The following is a 27,949-nucleotide window of genomic DNA, read 5'->3' as shown; positions in this document are numbered from 1 at the left end:
CAATTACTTAAACAATCTTCAAACGATATTATTGTTTTATAATTTTTTGATGTAATTTGAAATTGACAATGTTTTCTTGTACTATTTTTTGCTTTTATTATTCCTAAAACATTATTTACCTAAATACTCAATTGTTATTTAATATAGGTGGGTCAAAAATCCGATAAAATATTCAAATATCAATTTACCACGTTGTAACTAAGGAAAGTATCCGGTAACTAAGCAATACAAGTATCCATAGCAACTTAATTTATGCAGATATTTTATAAGTGCTATATTCACTAAATTCGGCATGAGTACTCATATTGGTACTCTTGCCAAATTTAGTGAATATAGCACTTATAAAATATCTGCAGGTAACAAAAATCGGTTGTATATTACCTTAATAAAAAGCGCAGACATCATATTAGCACTCTTACTAATTTTAGTGAATATAGCTCTAATATTAAATTAGTTATGAATTTTCTCCAGTAAAAGTGAATTCTGACCCACTGTGCACACAAGGAGAATTTAGTCACTGAAGCCTCTCGGAAGACAAAGAAATTCTAGGAAGAAATTAACTTATAATCGATATAATCAACCAGTAAATGTTTACTAATTCTACATTATATCTTTGAAATCGTTGTACTCTAAAAATATTAATTTAAGCTACAAAAATCAGCAAACTTTTAAACAATGGAAGTTTTTTTATTGTGCGTCTTCAGGTATAAACAAAACTATAAAGAATGATTGATTCAAAATTTTCGAAATAAATCAACACAGATTGTTTTTCCCGAACAATGTATGTTTAATTTAGTATTTGTTCGGCCAATTGTTGCGATAAAGTAACTAAGATAATCTCAGCGATTACGGATGTTGAATAGAAAACATTAAAAAAAAAACTTTGTGATTTATTTCAAGCTCAGAAAATACGCAAAAAAAATAACAAAATTACATAACTTGAACTGTTAAATATCTCAAAACCATAGAATAATAGTAATCTATAAGATATTAACTGCGTTTTGTTTTTATTATGGTTTTTATTAAACACTATTCTTATTTAAAGTTCCGAATAAAAAATAAAAATCAAAAACAACCTAGTAATGAAAAAGTATATAATTAGTTTTACTAATTGTTTTTTATATACTCTATTTTCTAGTCATGTACAAAATAATGAACATTTAAAAAAATTTTTGTTCCATTATCTAAAACTGTTACCGTTGTGCCGAAACGTAACCCGATCGTCAATATCAATTTTTATCGAAAAAAATAACTGAATTTGAACTTGTAACAAATATACAAAAATAACATAAGACCAATATGCAGCCTAACTCAAATACATTATTCGGCTATATATTGATATTTGGCACTCATAGAATGCAAAAACCCAAATATTATACATGACATTTTACACGAAATCCCGACACGGGACACAAACATCAGATTTTATTGTTTTTTTATGTTGGCTCATATTCAAACAGATTTTAATCAATTTATTCCAAAAGCCCAAACAGTTTAACTTGCATCAAAGTGTTTTGCTACACGACAATGCCGAGCAACAACAGCAACGACCGCAACAACAGCCATTCCTACTACAACGAACGATGCCAACAATACTACTATTACTGACGACACAATGAAAGAGTTTGTTGGACCTTTTAAGCTGTTAATGTTTGCAGCGTTTGTTTCGGTGCTGCTATTTAGCTTTGGTTGCTTAACAGACATATGGTCTTTTACTGTCTTTTTGTGAGCGTTGTTTTCCTTTGTTATATTGTGACTGCCTTTCATATGCTTTGAACTCAGCCGATCAACTTTAACTTTTCCTACAAGTGTCACAATAGAACCTAAATCACCAGCGTCAATATTACTACTGGGTTCAATTTTTGCTTCTATGACGTTATCAGTGACATTAATGATTTCAGACTTGACGAAGTCATCGCTCAATTTCCGGTTTTCGCCAAGACCACCTAAAAATATTGTAAGTATAATTGTATTTCTGTCTTTACATAATAAATAAATGGAAATTCACAATATTGTTGAGTAAAATAAAACTTGATAAAACAAGTATTAAACACTTATTTTTAATAAAACAAGAAATCTAAATATGTAAAAGGAATTCAATATCTCGAATATTTCGTTAAAAATTTTTATATCATATTAAAAATATTCTAATATATAAAATGTTTCATTACTTGGGAACATCCCAATATAATACTTGCTTTTCATGTAAAAAATCACCATCTATTTTTCGTTACTCGATTAACACAAAAGTATTATTTATATGTAATATCCTAAAGTCTCAATCAGAGTCGGACTGGCGAGGCAGGTTAGGGTATTCTCCCCAAGCCCCTGCTATGTCTAAAGGTACTAGGCCTCCCTATAGATCAAAAACGCACAAAAATACAAATTAATAATAACTAATTATTGTCAATATGCATCAATTTTTATTTTCCTATCCCCTTTTATGAAAATACTATGCAATTAAGGGTTTAACGTATTTTTGCTAAATTTTTTGCTACCTATAAGGGCCCTATCTATATCTTCCCTTCCCCCTCCGCGTTTCTTAGTGCCAGTCCGACCCTGGTCTCAAAGCAGTATTTTAAGATATCTCTCGCTTACTTATGGATTACATATTATGAAATTAGAGGTTAAATAAATAAAGTAAAAATTGTTTGTTAATAAACCTTTTAATGGTTTAGTTGCTCCGATATCTCCATTCATGCCTCCCATTACTTCAACATTAATTGTTTCAATGTTCCCACGTATACCAGGAAGATTTTCTTCAACAGGTGGGCTTTCAACTTTCATTTTTCTACTTCGTGCAGTGTCTGCAACTGAATCAAAAACTTTGGTAATAGGCTTATTTTTTTGATGAATAGATGTTTTTTCACCAATATTGTGTAAGGTGCCTTGTGTCTTTGTAGCGTTTTCAACTCTCGATTTTGGTGTATAGAGAGATTCAGGAGCAGATAGCTGTTTAACAATGTTAGAAGGAAGCACTACATTAAAACCAATATTATGTTTTCGCACGTCATTTTGTGTTAAAAGACCACTTGAATCGGTTTGTGTATATACAAGGTCTTTGTCTTCACTTGCTGTTCCTGATATAAAAAACATTTTCTTGTTGTCAACTTTAATTTCTCCAAAAAATTTGTGCAGCTTTTCTTGCGCTGGCAGTCCGTTTAATACAGCCTCATCTAATTTAGGTTGCCAATTAGATGTTTTATTTTGGGAATTATTAACAGCAACAGATTGCTGATTGTTATTGACAGGCAATTGGTTGCTAGTTGCTTGTGTCCTATCACCACTTTCCGTAACCCGAATTCCAGCTTTAATTGATCTGAAAATGTTTTGAGATTCATGAATTTCAATTCCAGAGCTTTTGTTTTGGTATAGCTTGACTTTTTCTTCAGGTTCAGTGGCTTCTTGATAATTAATGATTGGCATCTTGCTAATGCAGTTTCTACTTTCACCGCACATTTGATTAGCAGAATCGCTTATTACATCATTTACGGATTGAAATGGTCGATATCCAGCAATAACAGCATTAGGAAAATTGCTTTGTTGCAAATTTAATAAACTAAAGTCACTGGAATCTAATTCATGTCCTGCTAAAGGATTCAGAGATGATTTTAATCCTTTACTATTTTTAAGGGAAGAGAGTTTATATTTTTCAGCGTTATTGTTTTCGGGAGTGTTTTTTTGTTTAAGCAACTTAGCTGACCCTTTAGCAGAAAAATTTTTAGGTTTAACTCTAGGTCCTTTATTGCCTTGATTTGTTCCAATTTTTGTTCCAGATCCAGTGCTTGCCCCAGCACCTACAACGGTTTCCGTTTCTGTTTCTGAACCTCCACCTGCAGATGATCCAGCTGACATTCTAGAAGAAGATCCCCCTTGTTTAAAAGGATTTTGTGGCTTATCAAAGTCAGGTTTTGTTATTGATTGATATTCTGGCTCTTTAATAAAGTTTTGCGCTGAAGGAAGTTGAACTTTACCAGGTCCAAGATCAGATCCAGTTAATAACGCAACTTCACTTGATAAACCAGTTTTACCAGAAGAACCTGCATCAGCAATATTCTTTAAATTAGCTAAAATATAAGGTTTTTGAAGCGCAGGCAACTTTGAGTCTGTTTTGGCTTCCGTTAATGAGTTTGCACTAACTTCTGTTTCTGTAGATGTGGATGTTTCACTTCCGCTTCCCAATGAAAGTGAACCTTTTGAAGCACTTCCTGTTTTAAGTTTTTCATTTTTATTCTCCGGACGTAAAGAAGCAGACAACGGCAGGTACTTTTCAGCAGGAGGTAATTTAGCCTCAGTAACAATTTCAGGATAAGACGGTTCAATTGGGTTGTGAATCATTTCAGGAGTTATTGATACTGCGCCTTGTTCTACAACTTTATTTGTCACTCCATTTACCACTGGGACTGTTTGTGAAGGCAATATCGCTGATGGAGTAATCCCAGATGATGGAGTATATCCCAGATTCTTTCCAGTTTTCCCTGCAAAATAATGGGTTATATTATTATTTTTATATTTATTTGAGTAAACCTCATTTGAATCAGAATCAAGTATATATGGTGCAAAAAAATTTAGCTTTTTAGTGTATCCTGGAGGAAATGCTGGAGAAAACTTTTGCGGTAACTGTTTATCTGATATGTCTTGTAAAGTAAACAAAGAATTTGGAGACAATTTTGTCAATAAGGGAGATGTTGAAGTGTATAATAAAGGATATTGTGACGTAGAAGTAAACGTCAGTGGAGGAGGAAGTGTTGTTATTGGTATTTTGGATGAATGAACGGGAGGTATTGAGTAGTTAGGTGAATTAATGAGAGGTGAATAAGTAGATTTTGGAATAAAGTCTGAATGTGGTAAAGAAACATTGAGTGGTATTAATGGTTTTATTCCTGCGTTTTCAGTTAAATAAATGTTTGGTGAATTATGAAGTGTGGAAGCGCTACTGCCACTCACACTAGGTCCCAGTGGATTAAATTCTTTAGAAAAAGAAACCTTTGATGTCTGAGATCCATCATTGTTTAATACATTAAAGTGAGTTAATGAATTTTCTCCAGCTATAGCCTTACTCAAAACAAAGCCCGTCCCTCCAGTTGCACCTGAAATTTTAATTGAACCAAAAGCAGAAGCTTTTTCTCCAGGATTGGGAAAAGGCATCGCATGCTTACCTTGACCAGTGATGTCATTGTAATCAATGATCGGAGGAATCGTTGTTTTGAGTTTATTTTGGTTTCCTGATTCTAATACAAGCTTATTTTGGTTCACCGATGCTACGTTATTTATTGTGTTAAAAAATAAACCATCGTTTGTAACTGAAGTAACAACCTTTGAAATGTTTTTATTTAAAGATAAATTATCTTCAACCAAGTTGGTTTGCAAAGGATTTAAGCTATTTTGATTTTGTACAACATATACCTCAGTTGTTTTACCGACCATGTCAATTTTACCTGTTTTATTAATTGATTGAAGTTCGTTATCAGTTAAATGTACACGTGAGTTTTCTAGTTGCTTTGACGCATTTCTATTAATAATTTGAATTCCGAAGCTACTGTCTTCTATATTTTTCGATGCTTTGTTTACATCGTCAAAATGTTCAAGTACTAGATTGTTTGGATTTGATTTTTCAGTGGGTGCGTTTGTACTTTGAATAACTGAACTCGTTTTTTGATTTGGTACTTCATTGTTTACGATCGTTGTAAAATCTTTATTAATATTATTATTGTAAATTTGGTCAACAAATGATGGCGTTGATGAGTTTAATACATAATTTACTACATTAGACTCAGCTGGAGATTCATATTCTGAAATATTCTTTACTAGATAAGAGGTTATAAGCTTTGGGGGAGGCTGAGTAGTCCCGAAACCTGAATCAGATACAATTTGTGGAGAAGTCTCAAACTGGTTAAACTGGTTGTTACTTAAAAGTATAGTTGGTTCAATTTTTCTTGATTCGTTGGCAGAGTTAACCATCAAACCAGGTCCTAAAATCAAAGGCGTAACTACCTGATCCATGATGGAGTAGAGTGGTGGAGATGTTGTTGCTGTAACTTGAACTGTCTTTTCTAATACGTTGTTACTTGTTTGGGCAGGTAGATTAACTTCAGTAGATTCTTTGTTGTTTACGGTCATTTGGTTACCGTTAAAAACAGCTTTATTTGTATTTGGTGTATCAAGTTTTATTGTTGGTTGCTGTTGGTGGAAATTCATTGAAGCAATAGAACTGTTTACCCAGGGAGACCAAACACCATCGCTATTTTCAGGATCTGCTTGAGAATCTACGCTTGGGTATATAGGTTTAACTAACGTTAAACGATAAAATTGTAACCGATCCAAAAGAACTTTTAGTGTATTTGGCATAAATTCTGCCAAATTGTGAAATTCGCAAGGATCCCATTGGATATTAAACATACAAGGTTTTTTTATAGGGTCACAAGGTGGAGCATGCATCTCCAAAAATGGATGCGGATAGTTTTTATCACAAGTTACTTTAGCATTTGGCAGGGTTTCAATTCTTTTTAAATAACGAAGTTCTCCGATTTCAGCTGGACGTGGATACCAATCACCATAAAAGCCAATATCTTGGTTGATAACCAACTTATAATCTCCGACTCTTAAACTGCAAAGATTTTTTGCCAAAGGATCAAATTGATGAAGAATTTCAAATCGTGGAGACACTTCACCTTCGCTTATGGACTTCCAAACATCGAATCCATCTACTTTTATTCCTTTAGTATTTATACCCGCCAAACCTAATGCAGTTAACAGCCAGTCTGTAGAATGATACATTTCAAGACTAACTCTACCTAAAAATGTATTTTTTGATCTTAAATGTTTTTCAAAGATTTAGACCCTTATATAATGAGCACACTTAAGTAAAAGCAAAAAAATATATATACCTTTGTTCTTTATTAAGTCACTATATACAAAAGCCACGGCTCGAATACCTCCTTCCCAAACTGTAAGTTTTGATCCTCGAAGCGGAAAATTTGAAGCGCTACTAAGTTCCTGTCCTCCAACAGCGCCACCGGCATTTGTAGTAAATACAATTACTGTATTATCTAGCAGACCCTTCTGAGCAAGAGCTATAGTTATGTTCAGAACAGACTCATCTAATGCAAGTACCATACCTTTAAAAGTATTTACAAAAATATTTATATTCGTTTAGATAAAAATAATATTCATATTATTTATTTCGGCAAATAAAAATAAATTTATACTTATAATAAAAGAATTATTACAAGTATAAACTAATAACGAATTAACTAAACTAATAAATTGACAAAGTACACAAAAAGATGCAGATGAGCAATGCAGAAAATAATGAAGTATTGTAGGTTTAATACAATTTTAGTTTAACAAAAATAAATATAATATAAAATTTGAAATTTTACTGTATACAATTTTATACTAACCCGCAAACAGTTTTCTTTTTATATTTTTAATATGATTCAATTTCTTTAGGTAGGATTCGGGCGCTTGAAGTGGATCATCGGCATTACCGGTATGAACCGCTTGGTGAGCAACATACAAAAACAACGGTTTATTGTCATTGTAGTTTTTAATTATGTTTACAGCCTCTCTAGTATAAACTTCTGTAATATAGTTTCCAGTCTCATTATGAATAACCTACAAAAGCAAGGTATTACTATAAAATTACAAATTTTTTAGACTTATGGAAAGTATTTAGAAACTTTGGAAACATATTTAGTGTAGATATAAATATTTACTTACTTCATTATTTCTTCTCAAATCAAGACCGTAGTTTTCGTCAAAAGCAGAATGAGTGTAATAGTCTTTCCCCGAGCTGGTTAGTCCTCCATAAAAAAAATCAAAGCCGCGTTTCCAAGGTAACATCTCCTCTTTGTAGTAACCTAGAGCCCACTAAAAATAGTTAAATAAAAATATTTTTTATAAGGCTTAAATTTAGTATCTTAAATTATTAAAAATTTAAATTCTTATAATTAAAAAATTATTTATAAGAGTTTTGCTGATATAATAAAAAGTTTAAAAAAATACTGAAGAAATATAAAGTAGAAAACTTTTTAAATATATATATATATATATATATATATATATATATATATATATATATATATATATATATATATATATATATATATATATTTATATACATATATATATATATATATATATATATATATATATATATATATATATATACATACATATATATATATATATATATATATATATATATATATATATATATATATATATATATATATATATATATATATATGTATGTATATATGTATATATATATATATATACAGGCCCGGATTAAGGCGTAAGCAGTGTAGGCTTCAGCCTACACAACCACGGATTTAGGGGCACGGGCACTACATACTATCCTTTTTTTTTTTTTTTAAACTAGAAAAATTGTACAATCTGTAAAATAATTATTTACAATAAGCACAATACTATCCTGATGTTATTTTTATTTAAATAATATCGGAAATTTGAAATAGTAATAATCAATGCGTTTTGTCGTGCGGTCTTCCGTTTGATCGTACGTATGTTTTGTTAACACTATTGTAACTTGTAAATTTAAATTATAAAGGTTTTACTTTAGTGCGAGTAGTGCGTTTTATATATAGTTTAGTGTTTGATATTTATGTAAAAATGGATCAGAAATGACATATTAGTGGAGCCCAAGCGAGAAAGCGTGTAATTTTTAAAAAAGAAAAAGAAGTGATTTTACTTAGTAAAATACCTAGGTTAAATAATTTTTTCAAACAAATAAATAACATTACCCCTAGTTGTGTTGAAGATAATAAACTAGAATCTTCAAATGATATAACTATTACTAATAATTGTTCTACTACTTCTACTTCTATTCAATGTACTGCGTCTTCTTCAGATCAATCAGTTGTTGATGTAAATGAGGAATCAGAAAAATCTGAGCTAAATGTCATTCCTAATCCTCTTACGCAGAATAATACAAATAACTTTAAAGATCCAGAAGATTGGACAAATAGTAATATATGTCGTATATAAATTGCAAAATTTGGATATGATCAGAACATTGATGCAGATTTTACCTTATCAAAACGATCTTATTCTGATTATGATCGTTATTGTAGTGAATCAATCTTTACGAAAAATCGAAAAAACGGAGAAAATGTTTCACGGAAATGGCTTGTTTATTCAATTTCAAAATTTGTATTATTTTGTGCTCCATGAAAATTATTTGGATGCAGGACTCAACTGGGAGATGCTGGATTTAATGATTGGAAAAATGGACATTTACTTATTTCCAGGCACGAAAATTCTTTGGCACATAAAAATAATACATTAAGTTTTATTACATTACAAAGTGATGTAGGTAGAATTGACACTCAATTGGCAACACAAGTGACTGATGAAATGAATTACTGGAAAGCTGTTCTTCATCGAATTGTTGAAGTAATTAAATTTCTTGGTGCAAAAGGTTTATCATTCAGAGGTGATAATGAACAATTTAACAAAATTACTTGCTAAATTTGACCCTTTTATTGCTCAACATATAGAAAAATATGGGAATAGAGGGAAAGGAACTCCATCTTATTTTTTATCCACAATCTATGAAGAACTTTTACTTTTGATGAAGAATGATATAATTAAAATTATATTAAAAGAATTAAAAGCAGCCAAGTATTATTCTTTAATTGTTGATGCTACACCTGATATAGCAAACGTCAATCAACTTGTTATTGCATTAAGATATGTTTTACCTAGTGGTGTACCTGCAGAAAGATTTTTAATATTCATTCCAAACAGTGGTCATAAATCTGAAGAAATGAGCAATTTTGTAACGGATTTTCTTAATTCACACAATATACCAATAGAAAATTGTCGTGGCCAGAGCTACGACAATGCGAGAAATAACTTGGTCGGAACGTGTGCAGCAGAAAGTTGTAATTCTGCTACTTCATTTTTTATGCTTCTCCAGGAACTATACAATTTTTTTTCTAGTTCTACTGCACGTTGGGACATTTTAAAAACATATTTGAAGAAAAATCTTACTGTAAAAAATTTATCAGTAACTCGCTGGAGTGCTCGTTTTGATGCTTGCCATGCTTTATTTAATTCTTATGCATTTATAATTGAAGCTTTGCATAGTATAGTTAATAATCAGAAAGAAAAAGCTGAATATAAAGTAGAAGCTAATGGGTTGCTTGCAAGATTAAAAACTTTAGAAACTGGTTTAATGATATGCATATGGAATTCAATATTAAACATGTATTTTTCACTCTATAAATTAATTATTTTTAAATAATAAATTATGCTTCATTTATTTTATTTTATTAGGGTCAGCTTTATAGATAAATAAATTAATATAAAGTTTAATATGATTTTAGTTTTAATGCTACAAATAAAAAATTACAATCAACTGACATTGATCTTTATACAGTATTAGACCTATATAATGGCCTTGAAAATTACTTGGTACAGATCAGAGATGATTTTGATGTTTTTGAAAATAAGGTTGTAGAAATTACTGATTGTTCCGAGTATGCCAAAGATTCCAAGAGAAAAAAAAAGAGAAAGTTATGTTTAACTTATTAATTTTAAAATACACATAAAATAATTTGAAAAAAGTCATAAACATTAACAACATTAAAAACTATTTTTTTTTTAGGCTATGTACCTTAGTACAGCAGTTTCAAACTGCTCAGGCGAAAGAGCTTTTTCTGTACTTAAAAGAGTAAAATCCTACTTGAGGTCAACCATGAATGAGGAAAGACTGAATGCATTAGCAATATTTAGCATTGAAGCAGAATTGGATGAAAAATTAGATTTTAATGATACTATTAACACATTTGCCCATCAAAAAACAAGAAAAAGAAAAATATAAAATAATGGTTTGTTACTTTTTGTAATATGATTATTTTATATTTTTACATATCTAAAATATATTTTGAATAATTTTAATTTTATGTTTTTATTTGTTTTCACATAGGTATTATTTACATGTACATATTGATGTGGCTAATAATCCTAAAATAAAGTTTTATTACTTATTCAAGTGTCGAGTAGAGAAATATGTAAAAAAAAAATTTTAATTGGGGGCACCAAATTTTTTACAGCCTATGGGCATTGTAGACCTTAATCAGGGCCTGTATATATATATATATATATATATATATATATATATATATATATATATATATATATATATATATATATATATATATATATATATATATATATATATATATATATATATATATATATATATATATATATATATATATATATATATATATATGTATACACATATATATATATATATACATATATATATATATATATATATATATATATATACATATATATATATATATACATATATATATATATATATATATATATATATATATATATATATATATACATATATATATATATATATATATATATATATATATATATATATATATATATATATATATATATATATATATATATATATATATATATATATATATATATATATATATATATATATATATATATATATATATATATATATATATGTATATATATATATATATATATATATATATATATATATATATTATTCCATTTTTTTTAAGCTCTTTTGAGTATCTCTCTCAAGTATAGAGTAGCTGAACAATTAATTAGGATAACCAATGTTCTCTCGACAGATCTTGCAGATTGACAATTGATTCGGATACTCAATGTTCAATCGTGAATCTTCAAAAAGAATGCAAATATTTTTTTAGCCTAACATAGTCAACGGGATATCAATTTCTGTGGAATTACAATGAAACTTTAGAACCTTGCATTTGTTTATGCTAAGCTCCATACATCAAAGTCTTGGCTAATCATATATAATATTAACGCCATAATTGTCTATAATTGGTTTTAATTTGGAAACCAACTGACTAATATCGTCAAAAAGTCTGCAAGTATATTTAACTAATTTCAGCATATCAACGATGAAAAGCAGAGGTCCTATAACTGATCTTTGAGGAACACAACTTAAGACGTCCATGCATTCAGAACAGAAATTGCTAAAAATAACACGCTGTTCCTACAGTCTAGATAATCCTTGAGTCAATCGAGAATCTTATCGCAAAAGCTATAGCTAGCCAATTTGAGATGAGTTATTACTTAAAGCTTCAGTAATAATATCCCGTACTTTAACGATTTGTGACGCACGATCTAGATCTGAAAAAAACATGTTGATTCCAAGATAACAGTTTTTGCTTTACTAGGTGTTCAGTCATGACATCGTGCATTATTCTTTTCATTAATTTGCTAACTGCAGAGAAAACGGAAATAGGGCTGTTATTTCCAGGATCTGTACGATGACCTTTTTTGAGCAGGAATAAATTTTCATCCAGATGGCAGTTAGCCAGAATCAAAGGACATTATAAGTTAGAGGGAAAAGACACACTAACTCTTTAAAACAAATTTTGAGCGCTCGGTGATGGATTTGTAAATACCAGCGCATTTTAAAATGTCAAGGGCAGATAAATGCTTTCCTATATTACGACAATTAAACAAAGAACTTGAAACCGGAGAACATATATCTTCGGTTCTTCGAGGAAAAACAAGCAATTGAGAGTCAGTTGATGAACATGTGATAAAAAAATTGAGAGTCAGTTGATGAACATGTGAGAAGTAAGAATCAAAGAGATATAAGATGTAAGAATCAAAGGTAATAAAATTTTTTTATTATCTTTGATTTCATAAAAAGATTTAAATTTATCTCATAAATTTATGTAAAAATTGCAAACCCAAAAATAAAAAGCCGGAGAAAAATTATTTTAACTAAAATTTTTCTTTTATCGTTCAAAAAACAAAAAATTCACAAATTCAAAGCATTTCAAAAAAAGCTGCTTTCATAGTGCAAAAAAAAAAATTTTCTAAATTTAACCATTGATATAAAAGTTTTTAAAAATTATACTTTTTGTTTACAGACTACCTTAAGAAAAAAGTGAGGTGGCGTAATGGGTAGGGGAGTGGTTGGAGGTGAGGGTAAAGATTCTCTAAAAAAGTATAAGAAAATATACTGGTTTTCAGTTGCTGCTTTGAAAAAGAAGTAATAGATATTTTTCTATTAGAACGTGAGTCCACTTTATTAGGCTCAAGACTTTTTTAAACTTCAAAACAGTTTAGTTAGGGAAGACCAGGGCAAGATGAAGAATACCTTAAATTTTCATTTTGTGGCAGCATTTATTGGACACTTCTGACTCTCCTATAAACTTTTCGTTAAAAAGTGTATAGAGATGCTGAAATTGTCATTTTTGTATTAGTATCACCACGATATAACTTTTATGGATGTGTAAATAATCTCTGCTACAGATATAGGTAAACTATTTTGTTTTACTTTATCATTTATAAGTAACTTAGCTTAAGTACTACCTATTACAAAAAAAAAGGTCAATTAATTGCCTTCCTTTATGGCAAGAAAAACGAATATTTTTAAACCACGGTCTGGGGCAAGATGATGGTGGCAAGTTGGCGAGCTCTTCGTCTTGCCCCGTTTTTCGGAATTTGTTAAAATTATCATGATTATGATTCAAAAGCTGAAAAAAATGAAAATGATAGAATGAATTTTAAACTGATTTTAAGAAAAACATTAATTTGAACCTAGTAATTAATTGTCCTAACCTCTTAGTTTAAATTCTGTCATTAAATCTGTATTTAAATATATAAAATTTGAGTCCTGGATTTTTTTCATTAGAATACTAGTTTTTATTTTAGGAGATGCCGGTTCACGGAGGAAGATTTAGAGAAGTCTTTAATGCTGCACAGTTGGAAAATTTAAAATCATACATAACAGCAATGGCTAAAATGTTTTTAGGATTTGCAAAGTAACAGTGAAGAAGAATAATTTTTTGACTTTGCTAGAAACTATGATACTTTGTATACGTTCAACAAGAATACAAAGATGGCAGGAGTAGACTTACTGGCAGATTTTAAAAGGAAACGTAAATTTAGTGTACGTAAACAAGAAGCAATATTGATGGCCAGAGCAATGGGTTTCAATAAACTAAGCATAAACAAGTTTTTAAACATTTTAAGGGAGCAACGGAAAAAATATAAATTTCATGCTTCTTCAATCTACAATTCAGATGAGTCAGGTTTGTCTACTGCACCAAATAAGCTACTCATAATTCACAGTCCTACAGGAACTAGAAGATTATCTAAAATTTTTTCAGCAGAGAGAGAAAGAAATGTAACTATAAATGTTGCATTAGCGCTATTGTCTTTTACCTGCCACCTTTTCTGATTTTTGCCAGTAGACCACAGCAGGAATAACGGCTGGAGCAACAATAAAACCTTTTTAATTATTTTTGAAGCACTTTCAGACTTTAAACCAGGCAATAAATCTCCTGCTCTATTGATTATTGACAATCACAAAACTCGCATAACTTTGGAGGCTATATTATATCGCAGAGAGAAAAACATCATTTTGGTTGGGTTGCCCTCACACACACCACATCTTCTCCAGCTCTTTGATGACCTATTATAACCATGCATGTGACAACTTTATGGTAACTCATCCAAGACAACCTATCACAGAAAAAAATATTATCTTTTGAGCACCTCTTACTTTAAAGCAGCTACAGTTGGAAATGATGGTAATGACTTTAAAGAATGTGGGAAAGAGCTTTAAAAATTAACTTGTGTTTAGCAAACATGAATTTGCTGCTGCAAAAACTACTGAACATGACGTGTTGGCAATGAAACTGAGAATAATAATGCTAATCTTCAGACCCAAGTAGTAGAAAACCATCTTTGGTGCACCAATGAAGTAGGTTAGTGTTTTTGGATTCAAAATAAAAAATTTTGAAACAAAAAAGCGAAAAAACAAGCCCAAGAATCCTCACCCCTCAAAAAACTTTTAAAACAAATAAAAATGCAAAACAAAGATCAAGAAAGTTTAAATAACAACGAAAAGAAACTCATGAAGCTAATAAGGGTGTAAATAAACTCAAGCTAAGTTTCTGTTCGCCTAAGTCTATAAAATCCAGAACAAACAATCTAATTGCATCAACATCAAAGGATGATGTTATAAGATGTCCTGCTTGTAAAGTGGAATATTGTGATCCTCCAACAGAAGAGTAAACTCAGTGCTGTTAATTCCAAGAGTGGTGACCAATTATGAAAACAGTATTTTTATTTGTGACCACTGTGAGCGGTACAACTAAACACTTCAACATTACATTAAGAGGTAAAAACACCGCTATCGTTTGTTAAATCATGTAACATGTTCTAAAGATAAAATATTTTGAACTATTTTTGACGTTGTCATCTTGCCCGAAGGTCAGAGTCATCTTGCCCCAGTACTGGGGCAAGATGACAATTTGTTAAGGTTGTGAAAAAATGAAATTAACTTTAATTTTTTTTTATTTGAATAAGTAAAGGTTAGTATATTTAACAGCACAAACATGTTCATGTAAAATAAACTTTGCTATACTTGAATATGAATTAATAAGCAACAAAAATTGTTATCATAGTCATCTTGACACAGGGTTCCTATAGCATGTCAGTTAGTTTTTATTTCTTCAATGTATATAAATATATATAATATATAAATAGCTGTAATTCATTCCAATTGATCAAAATTAAAATGACGTACTTTTCCAACAGCATAGTTGTTGTATCCAGCCTCTTTTAAATACTGAGGAAGTATCTTTTCAGTGTGTGGTAAACCAAAAGGTTGCTTGTTATGCAAAACACCATGTTGCGTACCTGCAATATAAATTATATATATATATATATATATATATATATATATATATATATATATATATATATATATATATATATATATATATATATATATAATATATATATATATATATACCATTTATATTGAAATGGTATATATATATTATATTGAAATTAAAAAAAAAAAAACTTTTTATACTGCAATTATTATTTTAAATTTAATTGCATCAAAACTGTAAATGAAAAAGCTGTATTTTTACAAGTTTTTAATAAAAAAAATATATATATATAAAATATACTTTTTATAAAACGATTATTATTTTTGAAATTCATATATTATTTTGCTTCTTTTGAGTACCAGGTTAATTAACTTTTAAAGAACTTTTATTTTAATGTTAGGGCCTTGTTGAATAGTACGATAGATCGAGGCTAATCGAGCAATTTTTACTAAATCTAACAGATCTCATAACCGTGCAAGCCAAATTTACATAATTTTTTGAATATTTATAAGATAATTTCAATGCTAAAAAAATTTAAAGTGATAAAAGTTTGTTAAAAAAAAAAGTATAATTTTTAAATTTTTTGAGAAGATATTGGCTAAAGTTTGCGGTGCTGCTCAACCTGCCAGTATCGCTCAACTTACCCAGCGGGGTAAGTTAAGCAATACTGTAGGGTAAGTTGAGTCATAAAATATAAAAATATTATTTTACACAACTTTTGATACAAGTCTTGAACTTTGAAACCCGGTTCAAAAATTACTAATTTAAAAATGTACATAAATAATGTACCGTTAAATTATTTCTCATCAAAGTTGTTTTTTTGAGTTCGATAGTTCAGTTTTATTTATTTCAAAGCAGCTCAACTTACCCCTACTAGACAAGGTTACATATCAGTTTGGTCATAAAGAAAAAAGTAAGACCTAGGAAAAAACGACTAATTTTGATCGAAAGTTCAATAAATTGGTAAAATATCAACACTTAAGTGATGGCAGATTAAAAAAGTTTATAAACAAGAGAAAAATAGCAAAAGTATTATTTTTCACTTTTTTGGTCCAAAATAGAAAAAGTGACCGTGTACCTTACTCAAATGCTTTCCAGCAATCTTTTGTTGCGCATTGTGTTAACATTCTAACTCCCTAATTTTCACCCATTAGATGTTTTGTTATACGATTCGTAATTTTTGAGATATTTTAGTTGCCCAACTTGCCGTATGCTAAACTACCCTTTAGTTAATTGTTAATTTAGTTAATTGAAATTTGAAATTTTAAGGATTTATTTTTTTCATCAATTAACAAGATTCAAACGTCCAGCCACTTAACTATTGAAGATTTTTTTGGTCTAATATACACACATAAATTTTGGTTTAAAATACACACACACACACACACACACACACACACACACACACACACACACACACACACACAAATTGTTAACTTCAATTTTTTTGGGAAATATTATTAAAAATAAAACTCTTCTTAACTTCTCCCCAGAATAATTTAAAAGAGAATCTAAACGATTTCTATAAGAAAATGACTTCGATCTTTGAAAATTTTTTTAAAATTAGTACCTAAAATAATTAAACTGAAAAAAGTCATCATTACTCACTTATTTTTATTTTAAATTGTTTTCTTATTTTCTTCTTATAAAAATGAAAAATAAATAGCTAAAAGAAAGAATATATATCTTATTATACGATTTACTATTTGTAATATATTGTGTTTTACTATATAATTTTCAAACAGTAAAGTTTTAACTTTTAATTCTTAATTTGTTTCATAAACTGACAATGTAAACGGGGCTCGGCGATATGACAATAAGCGTCTTCCACTTGCTCCGGCCATTTATTATATATGTAGTGTAATGGTAGAGCGCTCGCCAGGTAAGCAAAAAATTCCGTTTGTCGTGCCAAGATTGTTTTTCTACGCGTCATTCTTCTCTTATTTTATATAAAATTATATAATTAATTAATTAACTAATTAAGTTATAATAATTGTTATTATAATAACTTGTAAACTAAACGCGTATTTAAACCTTTTTAATGCGTTATGTTGTAATGCTTTTTCATTTAATTTTAATGATAAAATATAGATTAAAGATAAATTTAAACAGTGCGTAAAAAGATTTTATCAGTAAAACCATATCTTTTAGTTTAAATAATATCATTACGAAAACTCGTCAGAAAAATACTTTATTTTACTTTAGCATCAACGCAGGCATCGAACCACGAACCACGAACCACTTGGTTCTGAGCTAGAACAGCGCCACGGCTGGAACAAATTTAAGTGGGTAAATATTTGTGCGAAGCTAACGTAGCCCCTGTTTTTACGTAGGAAAGCGAAGCGCTAAATTAATTAAAATTCCCATTGTGTTCTGCTGCGAAAAATCGGGACATTGATAACCCTATTTTTTTTTTCTTTAGTGACCTATTACCATTTAATTACTTTTTATTTTAATTATAAAAGCTATTTTTTTTTGTCTTTCTTTCATTTATTCATGGCATAGTTTGCATGGGCATTTAATTGCCTACTACTTTTCAGTTTTTTTTTTTAAACTTATGATGTTGGTTAAGGAAGAACTGTCTATTGGGATGAAGCTCCAAATTTATGGTCCTAGATAGCAAAGTGAATGTTTTTCGTACAAATTTCGATTTAATTTAAGGGGTACTAAAGTAAGCATTACTTCGAGTATTAAGCGTTTTCTTATAAACAAATATAATGCGACTTAAGCTTTCGTTACGATCATTTTAAATTTTAAACATCTCTATAGCTAAAAATTGCAAATTTCATTGATGTGCTGAGACATAGTTATTTTACTTTAAAAGCTTTTTGAATGACGATTCGTTTTCTTTGTATATCAACCGAAGAGCCCTTACATGTAACTTATTAATTTTTGCATTTGTTGCTTTACTACAACACACTCACACAAGAGGACAGTACATGAGTTGTGATTTGAAGAAGACGTTCAATACTATTTTCTTTTTCTGAAGATCGAGACTACTCTTCTAAGAACGTTTTTATTTCGTTTTAGATTTTTGATATTGATTAAATTTTTGACCCAATTTTGCAAAAGTTTGCAAAAACAAAATTTTGCATCAAGTTATTAGAGGACACCAAAGATTTTAAGTACGGCTAAAAAGTATGATATGATGCTATGATTCACCTCTTATACTCTTTAAAATCAATGTCTGTTATAGGCAATGTATGGCATAAACAAGCTGCTAATATTTGATTAATTTATATCCCGGGCGGCTTGCCGTATGCAGTGTTATACAATGCATTCGTCCTTTTACTGGTAAACTGTTTTTTATGTAACTGTTGGCTAAACAAATTTAATTTAATTCTGTATTCCGTGTAAAAACAAGGATTTGCAGACTCCGGACTCCGACTTCGCTTCCCTGATGTGTAGTCTAAATAACACAGGTCAAAAATAAAAATTTTTTCGTTACTGAGCAATCAATGCGCTTTTTGTATAACGTTTCCCGTTATGATTTTAATTATGCAACCCATTTTTCACTATCACATCAACTTGATATTTGGCAATCAAGTTGATATTTGGTAAATATTTCGGTTGAAATCTTTAGCATAGGTAAAACCTTTAATATTTTCAAAAGATTATTTAAAAGTGTCAACCGAAGTCCCAAAGTGTCAACCTGGGTCTCAAAGTGTCAACCTGGGTCTCATAAGAAGCGTATTTTCATAAATATTTAAAAAATAAGCTATTTAAAAGTAGAGGGAAAAATAATTTTTACTTTAATATTTTACAACCTATGAATAGAGTAAGCTGGCTGTTCTTCTATTTTGTGTTATACGACTGTACAACCGTTTTTAAATATTTTAAAGAATTTTAAGAACGCATTCAATTGTTTGTTGTTGCATTCAATTTTTGAAGATATGATTGTCATCTTTCTGATTTGTTTGTTGTTTAAAAATTTTAATAAAACATAGGTCAGAATATTAAAGAAAAGTACTCTGATGTTGAAGTTGAAAAAAAAAATGCACACTTTAAAAAGGTGACGAATTAATGTTTTTTATTGCATTTTTAAATATTTTTAACATCAAATTTGAACATTTTTCAAATAGGAAAAAAATTATTTTAAACCAAATTTTATTTAATTTTAAATCAGAATAAAATTATCTATCGTAATCAATCATAAAAGGGGAGTGAAACGTGGTGTTAAGGGAATTTTTATATGTTTCCTTTTTAACTAAATGTTTTTCAAAATTTACTATAAACTACGTAGCTTCAGCTAATGAAATTTAGACATCTTTTTAAAAAAAATTGCAAATAAAAATAGAACTTTTTGTGTAAAGTTGTAAAATCATAATATAATAAAAACAAAAATACACTTAAAAACAAAAATAAGTGTTATCTATTGTGGAGTGATATAAAGCAAAAGTGTTATCGAAAGCAAACTTATATCAAAACGTGATCTACAGTAAATATATCTAATCTGCACATTAGATATGATAACATAGTGCAAATGTTTTTATATGTAATATGTGCCTCTATGAGCCTATATATACCCCTCTATGTGTCTCATTGACATGAATCATTGACATGAATAAAGGGGCGGATATCACATTATTTAGTGTTTATAATAACTAAATATAGATATGCCAAAAAAGGTTGATTTCCAAAAAATTGCAATTATTGAAGCCTGAGAACTAAAAAGTCCTTAATAGTTCTTCCCCTACCCCAAACTTAAGAGAACGAGTTTTTAAGCCATTGTTTTACTATTCTCAACTACATTTATAGTTATCAAAAAATTACAAACTTCATAAAAAAATCTCTTAGTTTTCAAAAACTTTCCAAAAAAAAGTCCAAAAAACAGCGCATGCGCCTCTGACAAAGTTATCACCAGAGCTGATAATTTTTGCTTATATGAAAAGCTTGACATTGTTTTTAGGGGATTCATAAAATACCATCTTAATGAGAATCATAAGGATTTTAGGGGATTCATAAAATACCATCTTAATGAGAATCATAAAGATTTTAGGGGATTCATAAAATACCATCTTAATGAGAATCATAAGGATTTGAGGGGATTCATAAAATACCATCTTAATGAGAATCATAAGGATTTTAGGGGATTCATAAAATACCATCTTAATGAGAATCATAAGGATTTTAGGGGATTCATAAAATACCATCTTAATGAGAATCATAAGGATTTTAGGGGATTCATAAAATACCATCTTAATGAGAATCATAAGGATTTTAGGGGATTCATAAAATACCATCTTAATGAGAATCATAAGGATTTTAGGGGATTCATAAAATATCATCTTAATGAGAATCATAAGGATTTTAGGGGATTCATAAAATACCATCTTAATGAGAATCATAATCAATCTCAAATTTTTTCATCTTTTAAATTTATAGTAAGTAGTCTATCAATAAACAAGAAGATTGATAAAAACATTTTTTTTCAAAATCAAAAATAAACTTGAAAAAAGGTTGATTATACGTGCAAAGATGTAAAATGCACATTAGCACTCAGATTTGATCTCACGAAAAATTGTATTTAAATATTAGTATTGATATGTAATAAGTGTTGTATGTAGTAATAGTAAAACAACACCTCAATGCAAAACTTTGCAAAGTTTTGCATTGAGATTGTTGTTTTATCAGTTTTTCTTATTTTTTTAGCTTTTTTTCTATTTATGAATTTTCAAAAAAGTCTCAAACATCTTACAGTGGCGTTGCTAAGGTTGGTGTTACCCAGAGCGATGCCACTGCTTACTTATATAGAAGATTAAGTAGCCAATACATTTGACAACAAATTTTGTACAAATTTCTTTGATTATTAAAAAAGATTATCATAAAATAGTTATTCTCAGAAAAATTCACCTAGTTAAAATAAATAAACAATGCTGAGAACTAAAATTCAAGAAAGAAAAAAAAAAATGAAATAAAAAAATCTTTTGAGTCTGTCTAAATTAAAAAGGAGACTTTATAAGAAGCACATTTGTTAGAAAACAGATGAATGACATCAAACCAATGACCTTCACGAAAAAAAAACTACTAGAACACTTACGGTCAATCTTTAAATTGCTCAAAGAACTCGATTGTAAGAAGAACCTGATGAAGGAAAAGAGATTTAAACCAGCTGTAAAATGATAAAGAGAAACTGAGCTTAAGGATATATTAAACACCAGACCAGAAAAAATTAGGGTAAATGATAAAAATTTTTTGGAAAGCAAAATAAAAAGTTTGCTTGATGAATGATTGCAGTTAAATCTTTAAATTTTTGTGTCAGCAAGGTCACTGTTACTAGAGTTGAGCCATTTAGTATGATATTAAAGTTACTAAAAAAAAAAGAAGTAATTTTTAGTGATTTTATTACATATCATACTAAACAATATTAGCATATAAATTTGAAATAATTAAAAACCAACACAACATCTATAAAAGATGGATGTTATAAAAACATAAAAAATGTGACGAAGTGAAATAGTGCGAAAACAAGTAATATAAAAGTCAAAAAATACGTTGATGCATGAATACATGTCAAACTTAAATATGTGGCTTAAATATGTGACCAACTTAAATATATGGCTGTTGAAGTCTTTACAAATATCAGCAAAACATACATTATTATTACGACTTTAAAATTAAATGGTGTATGTACGTTTTGCAAAAGATTAAGTTCACTAGATAAAAAAGTACTGCAAAGGTTACAAATATATTTGTGAAATATAAGTTGAAATAATTTGGTGGTAATAATGGTTTTTAATTTTTAATATATTCTAGTCATAAGTTCAAGATTTAAACTATGAGAGATAACTCAAACATAAATAAGCACCCTAAATAATGAGCTATGCGAATACCGCATCCCTTTCAGTAAATCCAAAGAGGTAACAAAGAACTTCTTAAGTTGCCGTAAATTCAAAATCCACAAAGAACTCCACAAACATTAGAATAAAAACAATGAGCTCAAGAAGATATCAACAGAGACACCACCGTTGAGCCATACAAAACATTGTTAATACTTTAACTTTTTACAGCTGCTTAGCTTCCTTTTGAAAGCTAAAAATGGGTTTAGGAAACCTTACTTACAAATCAATGCAGAAAACAAAAACCTATGAATATAAGATTATTTATGATTAACCTATGAATTATGATTGAATTATGATTAACCTATTTTATTAATTAAAGTTTATAAGATTGAATACTTCTTATCCCTTAATAATTTAATGCAAGTTTTAAATCTATAGGAAAAGTTAAAGGTACATAGTTGGTCTACAGTAAGTATCTGTTTTTGTTTTTTTAGTCACTGCTTAAGAGGTGCAAGAGGACTGCTTAAGAGGCTCTCTAAAAGAGGTAGCAGCAGAAAACAATTTTCCTCAGATAAATATTATTACACAGAACATCTTTCATTCAAATAAAAACCGTATACGAAAAAAAGTTGTTTTTGTTTACATGTTACAATGTTATAAATATGTATTTAAGCAGAACCAACGTAGCTACAAAATAGTTAGTGCGATAGTAGTCATAAATTAAGCAGTAATAACACCGTTTAAAATTAAAAAAAAAAGACTTTGTACTGCATTTATACGTCAGGTATTTTCTTTGCTTTGAAACGGATCACTTATCTTAATAATTACCAGTTTGAAATAGAAAATTAAATTTAAATAATAAGTAATCAAAACAACATTTATTTATAATAAAAAAATGATTTTTTTTTAAATTTGAGAATAGTTGCTTTTTTTTTTCTAGGTGTCCAAAGTTGTAATATTTAAAAAAAAAAAAAAAAAAAGATTTTGAGTACCATAGTACAGGATGAATATACATCTAATAAATGACTGAAACGAAAATCGGATTATTTACAAATATTTTACTGTGTTAATGATAATAATAAACAATAAAGATAAAATATTAGTTAAGCATTAAAAGTATTTTAAATGTTTATACATATATATATATATATATATATATATATATATATATATATATATATATATATATATATATATATATATATATACATTTTTTATATATTTATATTATCTTATATATTTGTGTTTACATACATTTGTTTACGAAAGAAAAGTCATACCTAAATGAGTTGCGTATTTTCCTGTCATAAACTCTGTCTTTGTTGCAAAAGAAGATGGCGACACATAATAGTTGTTTAATATCACTCCACTTTTTGCTAATGAATCTATATTTGGCGTTGGTATCTGTGGGGAGCCATGAAAACTTACATCATCCCAACCCTGGTTTTTAAAAATTAAAAATGTAAACATTTAAAACTCATAATAAGCATGCAGAATTATAAGGAAAACTTAAAAAAAAATAAACTAAAAAAAAATCAAAACGTTGGCTGGCATTGGAGAATTCGACAAATTACATGCATTCTAATTTTATAGTCTCTCCAAAGTTAATACATACTAACGACGTTATTCCAACGTTGGTGTGCCCACTGGGTAATTGTTAAAAAATTTGAGGCTTTACTTCATTCACACCATAAAAGTAAAAGTATCTCTAAAGTATTTATACTTATAATTATGTTATAATTAATGATATATTTATCATCAAATAAGAAATTTCAGCTGCTATTATCAAATTAATGCAATGGCAGTCGACTCCGGTTGTGAGGATCAGATGAATATTGGAGTCATCTCAATTATAGCTCTCATTTTCAAAGTCAACAGATTTTTTAAATTGTTTCAAACAGTTTTAAAACTGTTTTAAATTGTTTCATTTTACATGACATAACGGAATTATTTGATGATATTATATGATATAATTTTAAAGTGACTTAACGATTCAAACAATCCTTTAACATAAAAGCAGTTAAGTTTTTGATAATGAACGTATTAAATATGTTTTAAACTTAAAATAATAATTTTAATTACAATAATTAGCGTACTTTCTCATTTAAAATTAGCATTAGATTTAAGGGCTTTTGGAGACCGTAAACAGCCTTAGCTTTAACAAAGGAAAATGACTCTTAACTTTCACTTGCTGTTAAACAGCCTTAACTTTAATAATGGATAAAGACTCTTTACTTTTGCTTGCAATGCTTTTCAACTGAGTTGCTGAATTTATACAATTTAATTAATTTAATTTAAGTTGTTGAACCTTGAAGATCACCGGAATACTGGAAGATTCAAGATTTCAAAATAGAAAAGTTAAACCCAATTACTGAACACCATATCATGGTATACTGTAGATGATTGACTTATGAAAATATGCGAATTGATTAGGCTATAAGCATCTCACATGATTTAGTGAGCTTTATTTTAAACAAAGATAATGATAAAAATTTTGTCGTGCAAATTAGGAACCGCTATAAACTAATCAAACATATTTAAAGTACTGTGTGGATTGTTTTAAACAAAATAAAATCACTGTTGATAAAACATTGGTTCACTACTTTATACCAAATATAGAACATAAATAAAAATTCTGTTTATTATTTAATTGGTATATATAGTAAATAAATAATAATAAACATATAAAATGAAACTAAAATTATGGCATGGTTTTTAATAGAATTTTTTGCTTTGTATTATATTTCATTATTCTTTTTGGTTTCAATATGATTTTTCTACGACAGGTCTTTGTCGATTAGAATGTTTAGCTTTTGTTCTCTTTACTATCAACATTAAATAATTGGCTTTGAAAATCGTCAACATGAACGAGGAAAGTTCAAAGCGAAGATCCTTGTTGGACTTCAAGAGTTGTATCTAACACAATATAATTGTAGACGAGGAAACATGGTTTGGATAAACTGCTTACGAAGAAACATGATTTGGATAAACTGCTTATGTAACCTTAAAAATCTAGCGAAACTTTCAGTGATTTAATAATTTAATTTTATTACCAGTTTTATAAGAAGTGTAATTTAGAATTAAAGGCTTAAAATAAACCTATCTAATTTCTAAGAATGAAATGGGATTTTAACATTTTATTTACTGAAAGATATTTGTATATTATGTTGTAAAATAAATGCATTTTTGAGAAAACATTTTTAAGAAAGCAAATACAGAAATCGAATAGTTATATGTTATTTAAAAATTTCTGTTCCTTTAAATTCAGGGGAATCTTTAGCAATTTTAAGTTGGTCGAAAATAACTTCTTGTTTCACTGAAAAGTTTAAAATCTAGAAGTATTTCATAAAAATCAATTGTTACAATTGTAATCATCGCACCCAATGGCCGTATTAATTTTTAGCATTTTTATCTTTAGCAATCTTTAGCAATATAATCTTTAGCAATAGAATCTTTAGCAATAGAATCTTTAGCAATAGAATCTTTAGCAATAGAATCTTTAGCAATAGAATCTTTACCAATAGAATCTTTAGCAATAGAATCTTTAGCAATTTTAAGTTGGTCGAAAATAACTTCTTGTTTCACTGAAAAGTTTAAAATCTAGAAGTATTTCATATAAATCAATTGTTACAATTGTAATCATCGCACCCAATGGCCGTATTAATTTATAAAGTTTTTTAAGTATTATTAAATTCAAAAAAAAAAGCTTCAATGATTAAAATTAATTAAAATACAAATTCCTTGACTATCTGTATGATATATATATATATATATATATATATATATATATATATATATATATATATATATATATATATATATATATATATATATATGCATATGTATGTTTGTACGTATATATAATATAATAGCTTACCAAATCGTCAGCAACTATAAAAACAATATTTGGTTTCTTTGAAGATAATATTTCAGATTTAATGAAAGAACATAATAATAACAGCAAAGCGTTTTTCAATATCTAAAATATATATACATATATTTAAAAATATATATATATATATATATATATATATATATATATATATATATATATATACATATATATATATATATATATACATATATATATACAATATATATATATATATATATATTATATATATATTGTATATATATATGTATATATATATATATATATATATATATATATATATATATATATATATATATATATATATATATATACATATATATATATATATATATATATATATATATATATATATATATATATATATATATATATATATATATGTATATATATATATATATGTGTGTGTGTGTGTGTGATGTAATATAAGGGTGTAAATACACACCCCTGATTACGCTACTGGTCAATTTGAACAAATATTTATTATTGTTTTATTATTTAATCTGATATTTATAATTTTGAAAAAAAAACGTGGTTACAAACCATATTCAATTTAGTTTGTCCTTCCCTGTCTTTCATCTCGCACCATTACCGACAAGTAACTTATTTTTAACAAACTCTAACTGGAATATACGCTTTTAAGCCCTGTCTCCTACTGTTTCATTATGGAAGTTAAAATATATTATATCTTTTAAACCAAAAAAATTGCAAAATAGAAAACTGCTAGCAATATAAAATATTTTTATGCCAGATTTTGAAAAAAATTAGATGCGGCTTCAAGAAATTACTTCTTTGCGCACTTGATCTTTTTTGATACCGTTCATTGGTTTTTAGATGCGGCTAGTGGGTTCGTTAGAAACGCTGAGTGCTCAAATAACAAAACGTTCCAACAAAACTATACGCCAAATATTTGAGCTTATGACCTGAACCCTGGAGAGTAAATTAGCTCGTTATTGGTTAGCGAACAGGTTGGAGCAACCTTTTTCCTTTGCATTATCAAACTAAAAATAACAACTTACACTTAGCTATACAGGAAAATAAAAATTAAAAAAGAAAAAAGTAATACCAATTTTTATTTTATATGATTGTCGGAATTTTTTTGCTGCCATTTTGTATGCTTCTAATATTTTGCAGCAAACAATTATTAAAAAATTTAACTATCAAAATCATTTGAGGCATGGAACAGTTTCTTCTTCAAAATATTTCTTGGGAATTTTAAAAATGTATTTTAAAACCAATTATCATTAGTTCCAGGCTACCCACATTTTACAATTTATCAAGAATTATTAACACTTTCACAAATATGAATAAATGCGTTTCTCCTAGCAACTGTGCATCTGTCTACAAGGGTATTTAATGCAATACTTTTCTATTTATTTCTTGATTCGTTTTTTAGGTTCGTTTTCTGACTGCTCGGTGTTGCGTTTAAAAATTGTGTAAAAATTTCCACAAATTTTATATAGTTATGTTTAATGTTTTTCATGCTTCATTCAAAATTTTACTCATTGTTAATCGTTAATAGCGATGACGATGACAAGGACAATGATGGCTAAAATAAAAATTTAGGTAAT

The 27,949-nt window shown here is 28.3% G+C and overlaps 1 protein-coding gene across 1 annotated transcript; it reads right to left on the bottom strand.

Moving 5' to 3' along the window:
* Window positions 1-869: 869 nt before the first annotated feature.
* On the bottom strand, window positions 870-27,949 carry LOC100198016 (uncharacterized). The gene is made up of 10 exons (XM_065790546.1): window positions 26,922-27,949; window positions 26,364-26,465; window positions 23,767-23,926; window positions 15,614-15,726; window positions 7,723-7,872; window positions 7,404-7,617; window positions 6,888-7,118; window positions 5,160-6,794; window positions 2,664-4,478; window positions 870-1,946 (listed from the first exon to the last, which is right to left on the bottom strand). The coding sequence occupies exons 1-10, from the start codon at window positions 26,955-26,957 to the stop codon at window positions 1,495-1,497; spliced, it is 4,908 nt and encodes a 1,635-aa protein (XP_065646618.1). The 5' UTR covers window positions 26,958-27,949; the 3' UTR covers window positions 870-1,494.

The sequence above is a fragment of the Hydra vulgaris genome, chromosome 02, assembly GCF_038396675.1.
Source record: "Hydra vulgaris chromosome 02, alternate assembly HydraT2T_AEP".
NCBI classification, from domain to species: domain Eukaryota; kingdom Metazoa; phylum Cnidaria; class Hydrozoa; order Anthoathecata; family Hydridae; genus Hydra; species Hydra vulgaris.
This window is presented reverse-complemented; position numbering and strand designations above follow the sequence as displayed.

Bases quoted from the DNA above. Each gene is read 5' to 3' on its own strand.
- LOC100198016 (XM_065790546.1), bottom strand. From the start codon at position 26,957: ATGAAAGACAGGGAAGGACAAACTAAATTGAATATG. The intron at 23,927-26,363 runs GTAAGCTATTAT...TTTAAAAACCAG, and splicing joins TTATAGTTGCTGACGATTTG to GGTTGGGATGATGTAAGTTT. The intron at 15,727-23,766 runs GTATGACTTTTC...TTTATATTGCAG, and splicing joins AAAATACGCAACTCATTTAG to GTACGCAACATGGTGTTTTG.